The sequence below is a fragment of the Epinephelus moara genome, chromosome 24 (assembly GCF_006386435.1).
Source record: "Epinephelus moara isolate mb chromosome 24, YSFRI_EMoa_1.0, whole genome shotgun sequence".
Lineage (NCBI taxonomy): Eukaryota > Metazoa > Chordata > Actinopteri > Perciformes > Serranidae > Epinephelus > Epinephelus moara.
In genome coordinates, this window is record NC_065529.1 from 12203754 (window position 1) to 12220999 (window position 17246).

A 17246-nucleotide genomic window follows, 5' to 3' on the forward strand; every position below is an offset into this window, starting at 1 on the left:
AGGAGGGAAATCAGCTTGGTACCTAGCCAGCCAGAACATTGCACATGCTAAATAAAACAAATAAGGCAGGTACCATTACACATGACGAAGCTATATTTCAGCACATACCTGGAGCAAGCAAGCAAACAGCCACAGCAGGAACAGAGCATGAGGCAAGAAAGAGGGGAGAGGGAAAGGCTACAGGTGACTTATATTTGCCAGGCCCTGATTAGGAGGTGGAAACATAGGAGGAGTCAGGCCCAAGCTGCATTCACTCCCTCTCCTGCACTAGTCCACCACATAACCAAAACCCATTGACTTTAAGGCGAGGGAACCAGGTATGCTAACATGCTAACTCATTTACAGGTTTTATAATACATTCCTGCAGCACTTTAGAGTTGTAAATCTGCCACAGTTTTTGTGGTTACAGTTAGAAAAGAGAGGTTAACAGGCGTAGCAACAGTGACTAAGCGTAGCGAGGGTGGTCAGTTAGTAACTCTGTAGAAACACCAGGTGATAACAGTAAGTGATATCATTCATTCACTGTTTGATGTGTTGCAGGTTGTTCTCCAGTCTTGGTGAACTCCACACTATCTCCCAGCGAGGATACGGAGCCAGCTATACAGTCCGACCAGGAAGCCGCTACCCCGTCACCCGCCGGAGCCCCTCCCCCTCTCCCTCCCCATCTGATAGGTCAATAGGGCTTCCCTCCTCCACCGCCCCCTGCTCTGAAAGGCCAGATCTGAGCTCGGGTCGAGGTCTAACCATCCTGAAGTCGTCCAGTCTCAGCCTCCCCTCAGAACCAAAAGAGGTTCGGTTTGTGATGCGAAGCGCCAGTGCACGAACCAGGTCCCGTTCACCCTCACCTTCACCACACGCCTCTCCCTGCCCGTCCCCGGTCCTTAGCGGGCCCCTGTTGGCCCTTCGGCCATGGAGGCAGCGGCCCCTCAACCTGTGGAATAAATATGACGTGGGGGACTGGCTGGAGAGCGTGGGCCTGGCCGAACACCGCCAGCGCTTCCAGGAGCACGAGATTGAAGGCTCCCATCTCCCCGCCCTCACCAAGGAGGACTACGTGGAGTTGGGCGTCACCAGACTGGGACACCGAATCAACATCGAGAGGGCTCTCAGACAGCTGCTGGATGGTTCCACTTGACCCCTCACCTCTGACCACTAACCTCTAGACATCCTGAACTGTGACCTCATAACCTCTGACCTCTGGTCAGACACTAGGCCATCTCTTTGATTAGGATATCTTAGCAGTGACTGAATCTTTAGACCTTTTTACCAACGTTGAGCCCTCTCTGAGTGATCTCGCTGACGTTTTGGCTTATCAGCTCTTTGATCGACCCGAACAGACGGGTACCACTGAGGTCTGTGTCCAGTATTTATCTTTTTAAAGGTAAAAAGAAGTAACAGTTAACCACCAAGCTTTGTCTGACTTGACAACCAGGCTGCCTTAGATCCAGTGTGTTCTCTTCAGTTTAAAGCCTTCTGGCAGATTTCTTACCAACAGTTCAAGTCCAACAACGCACAGAGCATAGCCATCATTTCCAATGGAGAGAACAGCTGCAGGAGCCATAACGGTGTGCACTGCTCTTATTTTCCACCAGGTTTTGCAGTGAAAGATTAATTACATTGGACTTTACCTCCAAATATACCAACCACCCCAACGCAAAAATTTGATTCGGGCATTGACCTGAGAGTCAAGGAGGAGACAATTTTTGGTTCTTACTTTATACTACTAATATAATGACCAAAATATGAAAAAACCTTAAAGTAGAAAGTTAAAGACTCACATTTGATCCATATTCATCAATTTTTTAGGTTTCTAGGCAGAGTCTTTGTCGTACAGAGCTGGTCCTGCATCGGTGTTCGACAAATTCATGTACATTTTGATCTACAAGAATAGAGTGCATCAGGGATGACAGGTTTTTGTAGGCCAAAGCAGAAGTTAACATCACCCTGGTTCCCTCAACAAAAAGCCGACGGGATTTCTCCATTGGATTTTGGATTATTGCAGAAAATAATCTCTGTGGCAAACAAATGTCCACGATACTTGCACGTTGTGTTGCACACCACTTCATGATTTTGACTAAAGCAAAAAGTAAACATCACGCTATAAATGAACTACACTGCTGCTACATGACTTAACGTCGCCACCGTGACAAGGCTGTGAAGCCGTGTTTGGTGTGATGATGTGTAGTCTCATTTAGCCACTTTATAACAACTGAACCGCCTTTTTTAAGACACCTAAAGGCCTTAAAATTCATGAGTGGGGTATTTAATGACGTATTTTTTTGTCATAGAACAAAATGTGAAAGTCTGTTTAGAACATGTTAACCACAGACTTTATTTCAGGCAACTAACCAACAATCAATTGACTTTGAGTCGAGGGAACTGGGAGCGCTAACGTGCCGACTCAACTGGTGCCAAAATGGCTTCACGGCCAGTTACATTAAAATAAAATCCAATGTTTTCTCTTAAGTTACGCTGACTGAGCTAATGAATTGAACTTTGACTCAACGAACAATCTGAAGTTATTAGTTTTACCATTATAAAAGAAAACAAGCAAATTTTCATATTTGAGAAGTCATCTGTGAATTTTCAGTTCAGCAATCAATATTTTTCTTTTTACTGTCAGTCAACTAGTTGATTAACCAATTAACTGTTTAAGCTTCAATGTAATGTTTTTAGCTAATTTTGCATTTCTAGAATTTGCGTCAACTCACTTAACAATAAGACTGCAACGCTTACTTTCATCGTCAATTAATCCGTCGATTATTTTCGTAATTAATCGATAAGTTGTTTGGTCTATAAAATGTCAGAAAACGATAAAAAAATATCGATCAGTGTTCCCCAAAGCCCAACATGACGTCCTCAAATGTCTTGTTTTGTCTAAAGATATTCAGTTTATGATCATAGAGCAGGAAAGGAAGCAGAAAATAGTCACATTTAAGAAGCTGGAATCATAAAGTTTTGATTTCTTTTGTTTAAAAATAACTCACACCAATTAATCGATTCTCAAATTAGTTGGCGATGAATTTAATTTATGACAATTAATGGATTAATCATTGCAGCTCTACTCTCCAAAGAATTGGAGAAATTTCACCTACAGTTGCTAACATTCTGTGCTAGCTAGCAAATGTTCTGTACTAGCTAGCGAACGTTCTGTGCTAGCTAGCAGCCTAATTTGTAAGCGAGTGAATTGTTTTCGAATACTGACGTAATGTAGCTGTTAAACAGTTTGTTTGTTTGTTTTATTTCAATCACCAGAAAAAAATTAATTGGAATACCTGCGTTTTGACTAAAGCTAGCTCATAGCATCCACACAGTGCTCTACAGCATCCCGTTAGCATACGGAGCTAATCACAGCTGGACACAGAGCTTCACTGCTAATCTCAACAGGTGATCAAAGAGCTGATCTGACAAACTGATTACAAATATAACGAGACGGGTTCTTTTCCTCGTGCCATTCTGCTTCCCCAGACGAGTTTAGCTGAACTTTTTGCTGGCAGAGCTGGACGATTAGCGAGCTACTGGGAGTCTCTACCTTAACAACAACAATGGGAGATTAGCTGAGGATATTTCTCCGTCTTTTCTTGTGACTTTTTTTTTTTTTTCAAATATCACTCATGAAGAATTTGTGTTTATTTTGAGTTCATATCTTAACGCCGATCATTTAGAATTTATGAATAACAAGTAATAATAATGTGGTGGTGATGACTTACAGAGTTTATAATAGTTTGGAAAATGATTTTGAGTTCCTTATGATTTGACAATGAGTTGAATTTCAAGGTCGTTCTCGGTTTTGAGATTCATAATGATTTGTCAATGAGTGTGACTTTGTGCTGATGTGCTGTGTGTTTCAGGGAGAGCTGCAGCGGAGCTCCAACTGTAAACCTCTCTGGTTTCTAACCTGCTTATCGAGGGCTTACTGTACATGGTGCTATCTGTTTAAAGCCATCTGTACAGAGTATACCTTTCCTCTTCCCCTCCTATACCGTCCCTACACACTGACACACAAAACTCTTATCTTAACCCCCCTTAACTCTGTCAATCCTAAATTAATCAACCGAGTGTGGCTGTACCTGCCATGACCATCTCACAGTAATGGTGACTCGCCAGGAACAGGCCATATATGGAGTTTCCTCCCTGCCATATTGGGGATTTCGTCCCTGCCATACGTGGAGTTTCCTCCAGACCATATATAGAGTTTCCCAGGGGCCGTAAATAGAGTTTAAAACAGACCAATTACAGTTTACGGTGTGATCACATCAAGTCACAAAATCTGTGTTTATGAGTTAAAAAGTGGTCACACCAAATTTCATTTCAATGACAAAGGGTGTGAGTCGTATTTACTTCTAGTTGCACGTTGATCCCGCCTCACAAAAGAGCCCAATTTGATTGGTTCTCCAGTGTCCAGCCAATTTCATAGTGAAGGTGGAACTGGACGCCTAATTTGGGAAGTACTCTCTATTATATATCTCTGCACAGTGAAATACTGCGAGTGTCAGAGAACAACAAATGCTGCTTGGTTCAACAATAGCTATAGAAGTTGATGACATTTAAGTCCTGCACAGGTCTGATTTAAAGACCGACAGTTCCAAACAGGAACCACGATGTGCATTACCACACCCGCTCCACCACCCGCACATACGACCAAAAAGTTCCACCAACACAAGATCCACAGCCCGACCCAAAACCAAAAACCCTACAATAACTGTGTGCTGTTGGAATAATTTCTTTAGGCAGCACGTGTAAAGTGATTATTTTGGGATGTTTCATACATGTGAAACTAAGATATTATATTTTAAAACAGAGGTAATTTAGAAAATAATATTTAAATGACTATTTTTGGCTTATTCTCTTAATATTGAGCAGCACATCTGCACAGTTAACGTGCCTGTTAGTAACACACCTGACTGATGTGCCTCTCATATTCTAACAGAGCCGACACACGAAGTCAGAGGATTAAAACATTAAAATATTCCTATTTTCATTTTATTTTTATATATTGATCATATGATGCCCACAATCCGACCTGCACGTTCTGTTTTTTTCCACCCAAAACTGAACCTTAGTAAATTTAAGACCACCCACGAATCACCTTTTTTGTGCGGGTCATTTGACGCATATCCAGATACATGAGCCGATGGAGGACTCTGTAGTTCAGAGGGGCCGGGCGACATGGCCACATTTATTTATTTTAAGCATCAAAATGCAGAAAGGCTAAAACCTGATTGAAACATACTCTGAAGGTTATCAGTTGCAGGATTAACTATATATAAAGATGGACGACATGTCTTCAGCTTCTGCCTACTGCACCAAAGTGAAGCCAAAATATCCCGGATACAGCTGCTGCCATCTGGCATTAGTGAAGTCATTTGGAACCAGAGTCTGTGCAGTAGTATTGAGTATTGAGTTGTGCAGTATTGAGTTCCCACCCATTCATCTGGCCGACCCAACTGCAAGTAGCGCCATTGATCCTGAGCACACACGACACACACAGCTGTCAATCAGGACATCAGACCCCCTTTTATAGCATCAAATAACAAATTAAAACCAAAGTTGTCAGAAAAATGAACAAACATCAGTGTGATGAGAGCTGCGTAAAATCCTCTTTGGGGAACATTTACTTCACGTGTACTTTGAGATTGTAGTCTGGCCCCATCTGTCCCGTCTCCAAACATGGAGGGGGCAGGCTTTATGACCAATACTGCAGCCAGCCACCAGGGGGCGATCCAGATGTTATGGCTTCACTTTTGCAGAGCTGTCCAGGCTGCCATGAAGTGCACCAGGCATTGAAGCCAATTTTATATAGTGGCTAAGCATGGAATTACAACTTCCTGGTCCATCACGGAATACCGCTGGGCCTGAAAAAGACTTTTTCCCATAGATGTGAAAGAGACGTCTGTAAATTAGCGTATACATTTTATAGAGCATCACCAACCCTGTGAAATGACTTGTTCCATCATCAGAATTTGATCCATTCAGTCTGATAACATTTGGAAAGTCTGGAAGGGCCATATGATTATATAATTTTGTACCCAGTGAAATTAGCTGAGCGCTAAATGGAAGTAGCCAGCTCGGCTAGCGTAAGTCTTTAGTGCGTCTGCTGCATTGTCCCAGAAGATTCAGGTAAATCTACACTTGTCCGTTGAAGTTTTCTGGCTTCATGCGCCGCTGAGCAGCTTCCATAAGAATTAAGGGGCTTAGCATCCAACGCTGTATCCAGTTCTCTTTATACATCCATGGAGCTGTCATGTCGTCCATCTTTATGTAGCCTACAGTCATCGATCCCACAATATGCTCCTGCTGTTTGTGTCTCTCATATCTGCAGCCTCTTTGTGCACGTCGTTATAACTTGATTTTGAACACGTAGACATTTTGTGCAAACTCAAAACTTCATCAGATTTGGATATTTTGCCCAGACCTACAAGATAGCGTTAGATAAGATTGATTTGATTTACTGTTTTTGGATTGCTATTGCGACCCTGCCAGCCATGCTAGCTGACGCACTTTATACTTAAAGCCCTGCGCACACGGCACGACTGTCGAGCTTTTCACCACAGTATGCAAGTAAAGTTCACCTTTCAAAATCTGGTCTGACTGCACCGTTAAAAACATTAGTGGACACAACTCTTACAGAAACTGTTCCTGCTTTTGTGATCTTAAAGAGAGACGGATGAGACTTATATCTGTGTTTCCAGGACGTGTTTAGCTTAGCTTAGCACAAAGACTGGAAGCAGGGGGAAACTGCTAGCTTAGCTTTTCTCTTTAAAATCAGAAGTTAATAATCACAAACTGTTGATTTTAACTGACGGAGACACTTGTTGTCCTCGTCTTTGCTACACCTCCCTCTTGTCTTAATAACTTCACACAGCAAACTAATTTCACACTGCTGTCAAACTACCTAACACGGGATCGCCCTCTGAAGCACAATCAACGTTCCAGTGCCTGTTTCCACGACAACAAATCTACAGCGTTTATGACGCTTTTTTTTCCCAACTGAAGAACCTGAACACGAGCCAAGACCACAATCATGAATCCCAAAGTTGTACAAGTTCACAGTGCCCTTTAGCACAGAGGTAAAGAATGTATAGTCTATGTACAGCACATTACAGTAGACTCTATAGTCTGTTTAATATATATTATGGTAGAATAATGTAGCTATAGTGTAAAATATAAAGTATAGTAGACAATAAAATGTATACAGTAATAGTTTGGTAGACTGTAGTCTATAAAGGCTTTAGCTGCGTGTGATATTCAGTCGTTGTAAACAGACACACATCAGCTGTTTATCCTCTATGAATCCAAAAGTTTATATATATTTAAAAAATAATAATAATTTAACTCAAAACCAACTTGTATGATTAATTAAATTATATCTGAGTTCATCATGCTAGTTTGTAGTGTTCTGAGCAAGAGTCTGTTCAGTCTGATCTGAGCAACACTTCCCCAGAAAGACGTATAAAAACAGAAATCAGATCCCGGCAGCGTGAATCCAAACCCGTTAACTACATCTGAATTCTTTCTAATCTCTTATCAGTTCTCGTTAAGTTGAGCTTAAGTAACTAAAGTTCACCGTCTGGCTGTCAGCACTTAACCCCGTATTTATTTCAGGTAACTTAGCGTCTCTTAGAACCTTGGTTACGCACGTAACTCCCAATTGGAGTTGTAGTTTGAAAAGAGAGCTGTGATTGGGTCACAGTGATCCTGCGTGCAAACTAAAAACATCTTCAGGCCCCGATCAGACAGAGCACTTTTTACAGGATGAAAAACATGAGGCGCACCCATACAATGTGTAAAAATAACTGACGTAGCAACCGTGACGTCACCCATCGATATGTTTTGTTTCCTAGGATGGTGAAAGCATGACCCACCCTACTCTGATTGACTTACCCAGATGTTTTTACCCCTTGTCAGAACCACTGTTACCCGCCATGCCTAAACCCAACCCACCCAACAGTCAATGAGTGCTAGCCAATCAGAGGGAGAGTAGGGCGAGTCATGCCTTCGCTATCCTAGGAAATGCAAAGTCACATCATGTTTTCGGCATTTTGACCGTCGCCATCTTGTTTTTTTGGAGCCAGAAGTGACCATATTTGGATGAGAGGGTGGAGCTACAGAGGAGCGAGGCGTGGATCTGACTCGAAGACCTTGTTGATGCCTCGCAGACGGCCAGACACTCAAAGACTGGCCCGCCTCTCAGTTCATCCAATCAGACAATGAGAAAAACACAACATCGGGCGCTTTTCTGCTTGAGTTAAATTTTTTCAGCTTAAGGTGTTCAGGTCGCTCCTGCAAAAACGCCAGGTGTTTAGCAATACAAACGCAGTGAGCAAAACTTCTAAAAATGTCTCTGTCTGATTGGGGCCTTCAGAACGTGGTTTATATTTCCACTACACAATGAAGTTTCACTACGACAATCAATTTATATGTACTGTCAACAGTCGTATAGAATTACGTCGTCTTTTTTACAACGTTAACTCACAGAAATATGCGCTTACAAAAATTTGCTCGGCGAAACAGCTGGATGAAAAAGCAAAAGTTGAACTATAGGTTCACATTTTTTGCCGAACATGGGATTTTTGTTGTTTTTGGCATTTTATCAAGCCTCAAAATGCAGCGCGAATGTCGACCCAACACTAGCGTGAAATGCGAGTTGTAATGCCGCCAGTGTTGAAAGCACATTGGTTAAAACCGAAAAGGACGACTGAAAACAAGCTAACGTCAAGGAACTACAGAGCACCTGTCTGCGCCTTAAAATGTTACCTCCATTTGCTAACGTTCTGGGGTAGCTAACAAATTAGTTTTTTTTAAAGAATACTAATGTAAAGCAGCAAATTTTGTTTTCTGAGTTCAGACAAATTTAAATATTTGAAGCGAGTAAGCTAATCGGGATTTGTTAAGTTGCTCCTAAAGTTAGTTAACATCGTTAAAAGGATCGAGACAGCTGATTTAAAGATGCTCAGGTTGAAGTTTGGGGCGGGCTTGAAGCTAACTAGTTGGTATGAAGTGCTGTTCGTTCACCTCAAGGCAAAGAAAAGGTGTGTGTAGATGTTCAGATGGCGGCAGAAGACTTCTCGCCATATAGAAGAGGATGCAACGAATCATACGTAGAAAAGTTCGTACTTGCTCTCCTCCGTATATGTAAATGCTGCTGATGTAGGCGAGATTATCAGGCTGCTGGTTTGGGAAAGTAACAAAAATAATCCTATATTCAGACTTCAGATAAGACGGAGAAGTGTCCTGATGTCCTCAGAGTTTAGATTAATTGACCTTCTTGACATCATTTATCTTTATAACCACAGAAGAAGAAGAGCGTGCTGGTGTGTAGCTGTTCCACAGAGTGAATATCACACACATCACATACACACTAAATGTGTAGTATATATTATAATGGACTATAGTCTACTGTACAGAGTCATCCACAGAGTGAGATGTGGGCTGTCGCTTTCTCTGCAGTGTAACAGTGATAATCAGCGATGGAGAGGTCATGTGACCTCGTAACCTCTGACCTCAGGTCCCCCACCCTGTACACTAATAGAAACATGAGGTCATCCACTTGTTGTAGGATTTCTCAGCCAATCAGGAACCAGCAAACCTGCTGCTAAAAGTCTCGTCAGTGACGTGACGATGAAGTGAGGTCGGCGGTGTTCCTCCACCTGGAAAAGTAGTTCCTTTTGTTGTTTTTATTTTTAGCTGAAGTTCTGCCTTCAAAATTAAACCAGTGTAACAGATTGTTCAGAGTCGAGATAAACACATGAATCAAAGTTTATTCAGCAGCAACATGTTTTTTGTTTTTCAAATCCCTGAGTCACCGGTCCATCTGTCGGGTTCGGGCTCTGCGGGTGACTCACGAGTGAAGTTTTTCTGCCTGGTCCCGATTTATTTTCACCTATCACCAGACAGTTAATCAGACCTTTGTCTCCACAGCAGACAGTTTGTGAAAAGGGAAGATTTGTTTTGGCTCCTCTGGTTTCAAGTAAAAATCCTGTTTGTGTTTTTAATAGACGCTATCAGGTGACTGACAGTTTGAGGTTTTAAAGTCCTGGATGGACGGGTGAACTCTCGTAGCTGAATTATTTGTGCAAAAGATGAACAGTTGTGTCAGAAAAATATCTTATTCTTTGATTTAAAAAATAGTCAAAGGTATGAGAAGCCTGTCGACATAAAAACTGAAGGAGAGATATCAACTGTAACTGTAAAGTATAATATAATCTGCAGTTGAAAGGAACTCATGTAAAATTCTGGGTCAGTTTCGGCTTCATTATCTCAAACACAAGCTCCCTTTTTTATTTTATCCGCAGCTTCTAACGGCTGAAAATTACATTCTTACGAATCACTTACGACTGATTTTGGAAAGTCAAATTTTCCTCAAAGAAAAGACAGTGGAAAATATCTGAGTGCATTTAGTCAAGAACTGAGTATTTTCATGTTACACTACTTTATACGTCATTACATATCACAGAGAAATATTGTACTTTGTGCTCCGCTACAGTTTTTTAGGGAGCTGTAGTTACTTTTCAAATGTATTATTTTACAAACCGAACATGACGGATTTATGAAAACTGATCCACTGTAACAGATCAAACTATAAAACGTATATAAAGTAGTTAAAATTAGTTCGTCAACATTAAAGTATCAGCTGACATATTAACACATCGATAATAACGACTCTGCGTTGTGAGTACTTTTACTTTTGATACTTTACGTACATTTTGTTTTAAATACTTTTGTAGTTTTCAGTGAAATTTTGAACGCAGGACTTTTACTTGTAATCGAGTATTTTCATATAGTAGTACTTTTACTTAAGTTAACGATTTAAATATTTATTCTATCGTTGTTAATTAGAACATTTAACAGTCGGAGACAAAATGTCGGAGTATTAACAAGAGGCCGACAGGAGACGATCGTATAAAAAGATGGAACCAAGAGCCAAAATGGCCGCCACTGCATATCTGACAGCGTTCACCATGGTAACGCCTCAGCTTCCTGCTGATTGGCTGAGAATCCTGGCTTTCTAACCTGCGTGTGAAACCCTCCTCCTCCTGATACTCACCTGGTTATAATGGTTTTATGGTTACCTTCCTCCTCCTCCTCTTCCTCTCTAGCTTCCTCTTTTTACAGTATGTTTGTAGTTTCTTCTGGAGTGAGTGGTGTGTGTACTTGTAGTTTTTTTCTTCCCTTTTCTAAAAACTGAAGAGCACACAAACGACAACCGATGAGCTCTGCAACGCAACAGATTGTAATCTTTATAATAAATTGTCATTTATTACAAAGTTAAACAGCCGTGACTTCCTGTGTGGTTCTTTCACAATAAGAGCTGTCGGCTCAGGTCAAGGTGTGTTGGTGACCTCTGACCTCGTTTAGATCGTTTAGATGATTCTACCTGAGCTTCAACAGTTTGATATTCTGGTATCAAATATAATTCAGTTCTGATCTCCAGGTTCAAAGGTTTAAAACAGTCTGACTCTCTTATGTTTGTAAATGTGAAGCTACAGTTAGCAGTTAGCGGTTAGCAGTTAGCTTAGCACAAAGACTCTAAGCAGGTGGAAACTGTTAGCCTGACTCTGTCCAAAGAAAACTACACCCACCCAGCAGCTCCTCTGAACATCACAGATCATCATGTTAAATCTTATTTCTTTAACTTATAGTAATAAAATTAGAAGTTGTGGTGTCACATGGGGGTGATGTGCCGAATCTGCTGGTTGCCTGGCAACAAGACAAACAAGAAATCACTGCATCTGACCAGGAAATAGATCCTGCGTGTAGTTCAGGAGATTATTCTCAGACACAAGTTGAGTCTGAAGGCGAACATGTTGAGACCGGCTCGTGTTCAGGCTGTTAGTTAACGGTGTAATTATAATATTTAGTTGTGTGGAACTATTATTATCATCCATACTTATTATTGTGCCACAGTTTTTTTGGCTCACAGCTCGTCCCACAGTTTCAGAGCAACATATTCTTAATTTGTTGGCCAAATATTTAACATGTGCTTTGAGTTTTAGCAGCAATCAAACATTAGATTTTTCTGTGATTGAATTAATATAAAATGTTCCTTTCTCGTCCAACATCTCCAAAACTACAAACACTGCAGACTCCAAACTGTCAGTCTCTGTGATTTTGCTCTCAGCTGATTAAAAAATGCACCAACAGCGCCACCGTGTGGTCAGAGTAAGAGCTTTGTTACAACTAAAATACAGACACTGAAGGATTGTGTAAAACTTCATGGCATTTCATTGTTAAGTAAAATTTGATTTGACTTGATTTAATTTAACTTAATTCAATTTAATCTAAAAAGATTAAATAATAAATAAAAATAAACAGTGGTGGAAGAAGTATGCAGATCTTTTACTGAAGTAAAAGTAGAAATACTGGACACTAAAAATAATTCATTACATAAAAAGGTTTGCTAAATGTTACTTAAGTAAAAGTACAAATTTATTATCATTAATGTGTACTTGAAATATTAAAAGTATAAATTATAAACTAACACTCCTTTCAGAGTGTTTTATTATCAATATGTTGTATGACTGGATATTATAACTGAACATATTTAATGTGTCGACAGTTTCAAATACTTTACACTAAAATACACTGGTTAGTTTCATAGTAAATTATTGCAACATGTTTAAAAGCTCCTCCTGTGTTTGGGACATTTATTGAAAAGCCGTTAATAACTTAAGTGTTAAGTGATAAATATAGTGAATTAAAAGTAAAGTAAAATAAAACTGTGTGGTCAGGTGCTGTTTTCTCTGATATTAGTTAAAAAGGTATTTCCTGTAAACTTCTGGAAATTATTTGGAAGTTCAAACCTGTAAAAGACACTGACGTCATGTCCTGTGTTTGTTTCATCACTGAGATGAGTTCATATTATACAATTAAAAACTTACACGTGACGTTTCAGAGGCTGATGCCTGCAACACATTTAAATCTGACTACTGTTAGGCCAAAAATAAAATAAAACAAAACAAAAATGAAATATAATGAAATAAAATAAAACAAAAAATCTAATCAGATAAAGCTTAAATAAACTAAACTAAAATGAAATAAAATAAAACGAAAAATAAAACAAAACAAAAACAACAATGAAATATAATAAAATAAAAAATATATGACAAAATTAAAATAAAACAAAACAAAACAAAAATGAAATATAATAAAATAAAATGAAGATATATAACAAAAATAAAATAAAACGAAACAAAACAAAACAAAGAAATCAAATCAAATCAAATAAAACTTAAATATAATAAAATAAAATAAAACACATGTTGCATTTTTGGGTCAATCCGGGTCATGACCGATGATCCCAGATCTGTCATGTACATCTCTCCTGTTCACTGACCATTAAAATAAGGAACTCCTGAAATACACATAATTTTGTGTGTATGGCAAACATAAAAAAAAATAATAATAAAAAAACTTATATTTATTTGTTTTTCATCCTTTAATAATAAATAAATAGAAAATATATACAAATAGAAAATAATATTAATATCAATGGAAATAATATCAAAAGTAAATAATTATATTAAATAATAATAATAATGATAATAATAATCATAATGATAATAATAATCATAATGATAATAATATAAAATTACAAAAATTAAATAAAATTGTTGTTATTCTGTTATATACAGTATATTTGGACATATTTGTTATATACAGTATATTATTATTATTATTATTGTTATTTATATTCTTATTTAAAACAAGAATATCCCAGAATGCTCTTTGAATTAACGCCATTAACATATTTCTGTTTAACATGAAGCCTGACATGCTGAGTGATGATGATGATGATGATGATGATGATGATGATGATGATGATGTTCTGTTGTATTGTTTGATGTGCCAACAGGAGAAACCCCCTAAGCTCTGACAGACACACATGTCATCATGTGATGCTGCACAGAGGAGCAGGAAGGACAGAGCTCTCACTCTGCTGCGGATCCTGAGGACCAAACTACTGGATGATGCTGCGTTAATGTGTATGTGTCATTTTCCTGCTGTAGATGTTTAAGGTTGAGCTCAGTTTAACTCCTGTATGTCCTGTTGGGGAGTTTAATCTACAGCAGTGCGGCATATTTTCATATTTAGCCATTAAGTGTAGTGGAATAAAAGTATAAAGTAGCATACAATGTAAATGTAAAGTTCAGTACAAGCACCTTAATTTATATTTGAGTACTGTACATGAGCAAATGCTCTGAGCTACATTTATGTGACAGATTTGTGTCAGTATTATTTGCGTAAACAGATTGACAGTCTATTAATGTGTTATCTATTAAAGAATTGAGATTCACAAATAAAACCTGGATTCACAAATATCTGTTTGAGAGTTGTAAATGTCAAGTAGATATCGCAAATGCTTGTCATTTATTTTTTAATTAATTTATTTGTAAATTAAATTAATTTGTGGAATTTAAATGTGTGTTTGCGAAATAGTTTTTGATTTTATAATATATTTCTATTATATATAGAATCCGTGGAAATCGTGTATTTGCAGATCTATTTTATAGCTGCAAAATATATATATTTTTAATTGACATTTTATTCATTTATTTTGTAGACAAATTTATTATTGATTCCGCCACCGGAAGCAGGAAGTTAAAAAGACGGTGTGATGCTGCGCGTGCTCATAGAACGCAGTGAGTCATCTTCCCGGATATAGACGATCTTCGGCGGTGCTAGCCGGCTATCAGCTAGCTCAGAGAGACGCCATTAGTTGGGAGAAGCGCAGGGTTTCGGTATCAGGTAGAAACGGGACGTAGCTCAGTGTTCGGACCCGTTTCCTCCCACCTGTTGGTAGATATCAATAAAGGTCAGAGTCGCTTCTGCTGTCGACGCGTTTCTCTCCTGATTTTAGCTCCTTTTTTTAAAGACGGAAGCTGATGTGAGCTGCGCAGGACTTCAGCTGTGAACGGGGTTAGCATTAGCATCAGCGTCGCTAGCTTGATACGGCTTGTTTTGATTCGTGGGGAAAAAGAAGCGACAGGACTTGTTTGGTAAAACACTGCCTGCCATGGCGGCCGGAGGGACGGGCGGCAAAACCTACTCGTTCAAGGTGGTGCTGCTGGGCGAAGGCTGCGTGGGGAAGACGTCGCTGGTGCTGCGATACTGCGAAAACAAATTCAACGACAAACACATCACAACTCTACAGGTAAGACACCCAGGAAGAGGCTGCTGCTAGCCCGGGTTAGTGACAGAGAGGAGCCGTGACAGGTCAGCAACATGGAGGGCTGGTGAGGGCGGTGGAGCTGAGCTGCTGCTGTAACACACACATATAGTCCTGTATTATTATTATTATTGTTATTATTATTATTAATGATAATCTGAATTACCTTTAATAAGCAACTGTGTGCTCACATACAGGGGGTCAGTTACACCCCCCTAATGTTCTCACACAGAAACAGACATGACAGCAGCAGACAGAATTAATGTGTTCATAAATATGTGGATAAACAGCTGTATATTAGAGGTGGGGGATTTTATGGAGACAGATTTATGTCAATATCATTTGTGTAAACAGATTGACAATCCCTGTGTGAATGTGTAATCTGTGGATATAAAACACCTCCCACAAATACACAGTATGGAAAATAAAAAAAACAAACCTATTTTGCAAATCTACAAATACTCAAGTATGGAGATCGATTTGTGTCAATATTTTTTTGTAAGAACAGATTGACGAAAACCAACTCTATAAAACTATTTTTTTGTGTGCTGTTTTTTTTAAATTTTATTTTGTTTTTATTTATTTTTTTGTTAAGACACAAACCAACTGTATAAAACTAACTTTTTGTGTGCTTTTTTATTATTATTATTTGTGAAGACAAGGTGATCTCTTTTTTTTGTTTGTTTGTTTTTATTTATTTTTTGTTAAGATGAAAACCAACTCTATGAAACTAATCTTTTATGTGCGGGGGGGTTATGGCGAAACAGAGCTGATGTGGCTGAAACCAGAGCAGCCCGTCTAGCCGGGATTATCTGGGGTGACGGAGGTGAGAGCCAAGTGGACCAGAGCTTTCACTTGTAGTGTAGTGGAGTACTCTCACTGTGTTATACTTTTACTGAGATAAATACTCTGAGTACTTCGTCCACACAGACATCACCGGCTGACTGTCACACACACTGTTAATAATCAATGTCTCGTCAATAACTAAATTTCGTCCCCGTCCTGAATTCTGCACATTAAACCCACGTCGATAGATCTGTGCTGTAATAACACTGTGCTGCTGTAATGTGTAACATGCTGCTGTGTGACCGGCCTCACTTTGTCTTTATCAGGTTGTAGAAGTGCTCAGTGTTTAAAACCCTGCAGATAAACTCGGACTGAAGTCACAGCATCATGCAGGATGACCCCGTCTATATTAAATCATTTGAAACAATACAGGACAAATGAAATTTAGTTTCCAACAGCACATAAAAAGAAGTCAGAGATTTAAAGGAGACGACTGCTGCATCCAAAGGATCGTCACGGTTTATAACATATTAAACACATAATGCAAATAATTAATGTGCTGTAAACAAACGAGCAAAACATCTGTTGATTATTATTAAGTTCATTTTATAGCCCAACATCACAGTCTGTGCAGCACGTCAGCTTCATCCCTGATTCCAGTTAATAAATATGTTGATAAAAAAATAAATGAACAAAGCTGGTTATGTCACTCCAAAACAAAATTAAAAATAGGAATAAATATTTATAATAATGATAAAGTTTGATGCTGAATCATTTTTCTTATCCTTGTTCAGCCAATGAAACAGGTTACGTTGAATAACTGCCAAATAAAAGTGAAGTTTCAGTTTCATTTCGTCCTCTGTCCTCCTGTTTCTCTCCCACCGCTGCTCACTTTCTATTTCTCTCCATCATCTCTCCTCCGTCTCTCTGCTTTATTCAGACATGATGAACATTTTCTGATTTCAGCTTCTCAAACATGAAGATTTGCAGCCTTTCCCTGTTTTATATTTTTACAAACTGAATTACATCGATAGAAACTGTTGTATTGCCCAGTAGGTTTGCATGTACGAGTACTTTATCGTGGTGTGTTGGTGCGTAAATAGAGAAAAACACTAGCCCCTTTTACACTGCCAGATTTTCGGTGAATGTTGGGCCGTTTTGCCGGCAAGCTGCGAGCGTTTAGACACACAGAGCTGGATTGGCGAGTTGATCCGAGGTGCCCAATTTTCCACCTCGTAGGGTAGACATATTGGAGGAACCTTTTTAGTTTAAACAGACCGAGGCGGCCTTC

At 39.2% G+C, this 17246-nt stretch overlaps 2 protein-coding genes across 2 annotated transcripts in view; both read left to right on the forward strand.

Annotated features, from left to right (window-relative positions):
- shank3b (SH3 and multiple ankyrin repeat domains 3b) overlaps positions 1–11262 on the forward strand; it is an 82896-nt gene extending 71634 nt beyond the window's left edge. Inside the window, exon 27 of the mRNA XM_050037848.1 lies at positions 541–11262. Coding sequence (XP_049893805.1) covers positions 541–1135 — 595 coding nt within the window. The 3' untranslated portion in view covers positions 1136–11262. The remainder of the gene's footprint in view (positions 1–540) is intronic.
- Positions 11263–14667: 3405 nt separating this feature from the next.
- Positions 14668–17246, forward strand: part of rab21 (RAB21, member RAS oncogene family) — a 26969-nt gene continuing 24390 nt past the window's right edge. The window contains exon 1 of the mRNA XM_050037864.1: positions 14668–15154. Coding sequence (XP_049893821.1) covers positions 15017–15154 — 138 coding nt within the window. The 5' untranslated portion in view covers positions 14668–15016. The remainder of the gene's footprint in view (positions 15155–17246) is intronic.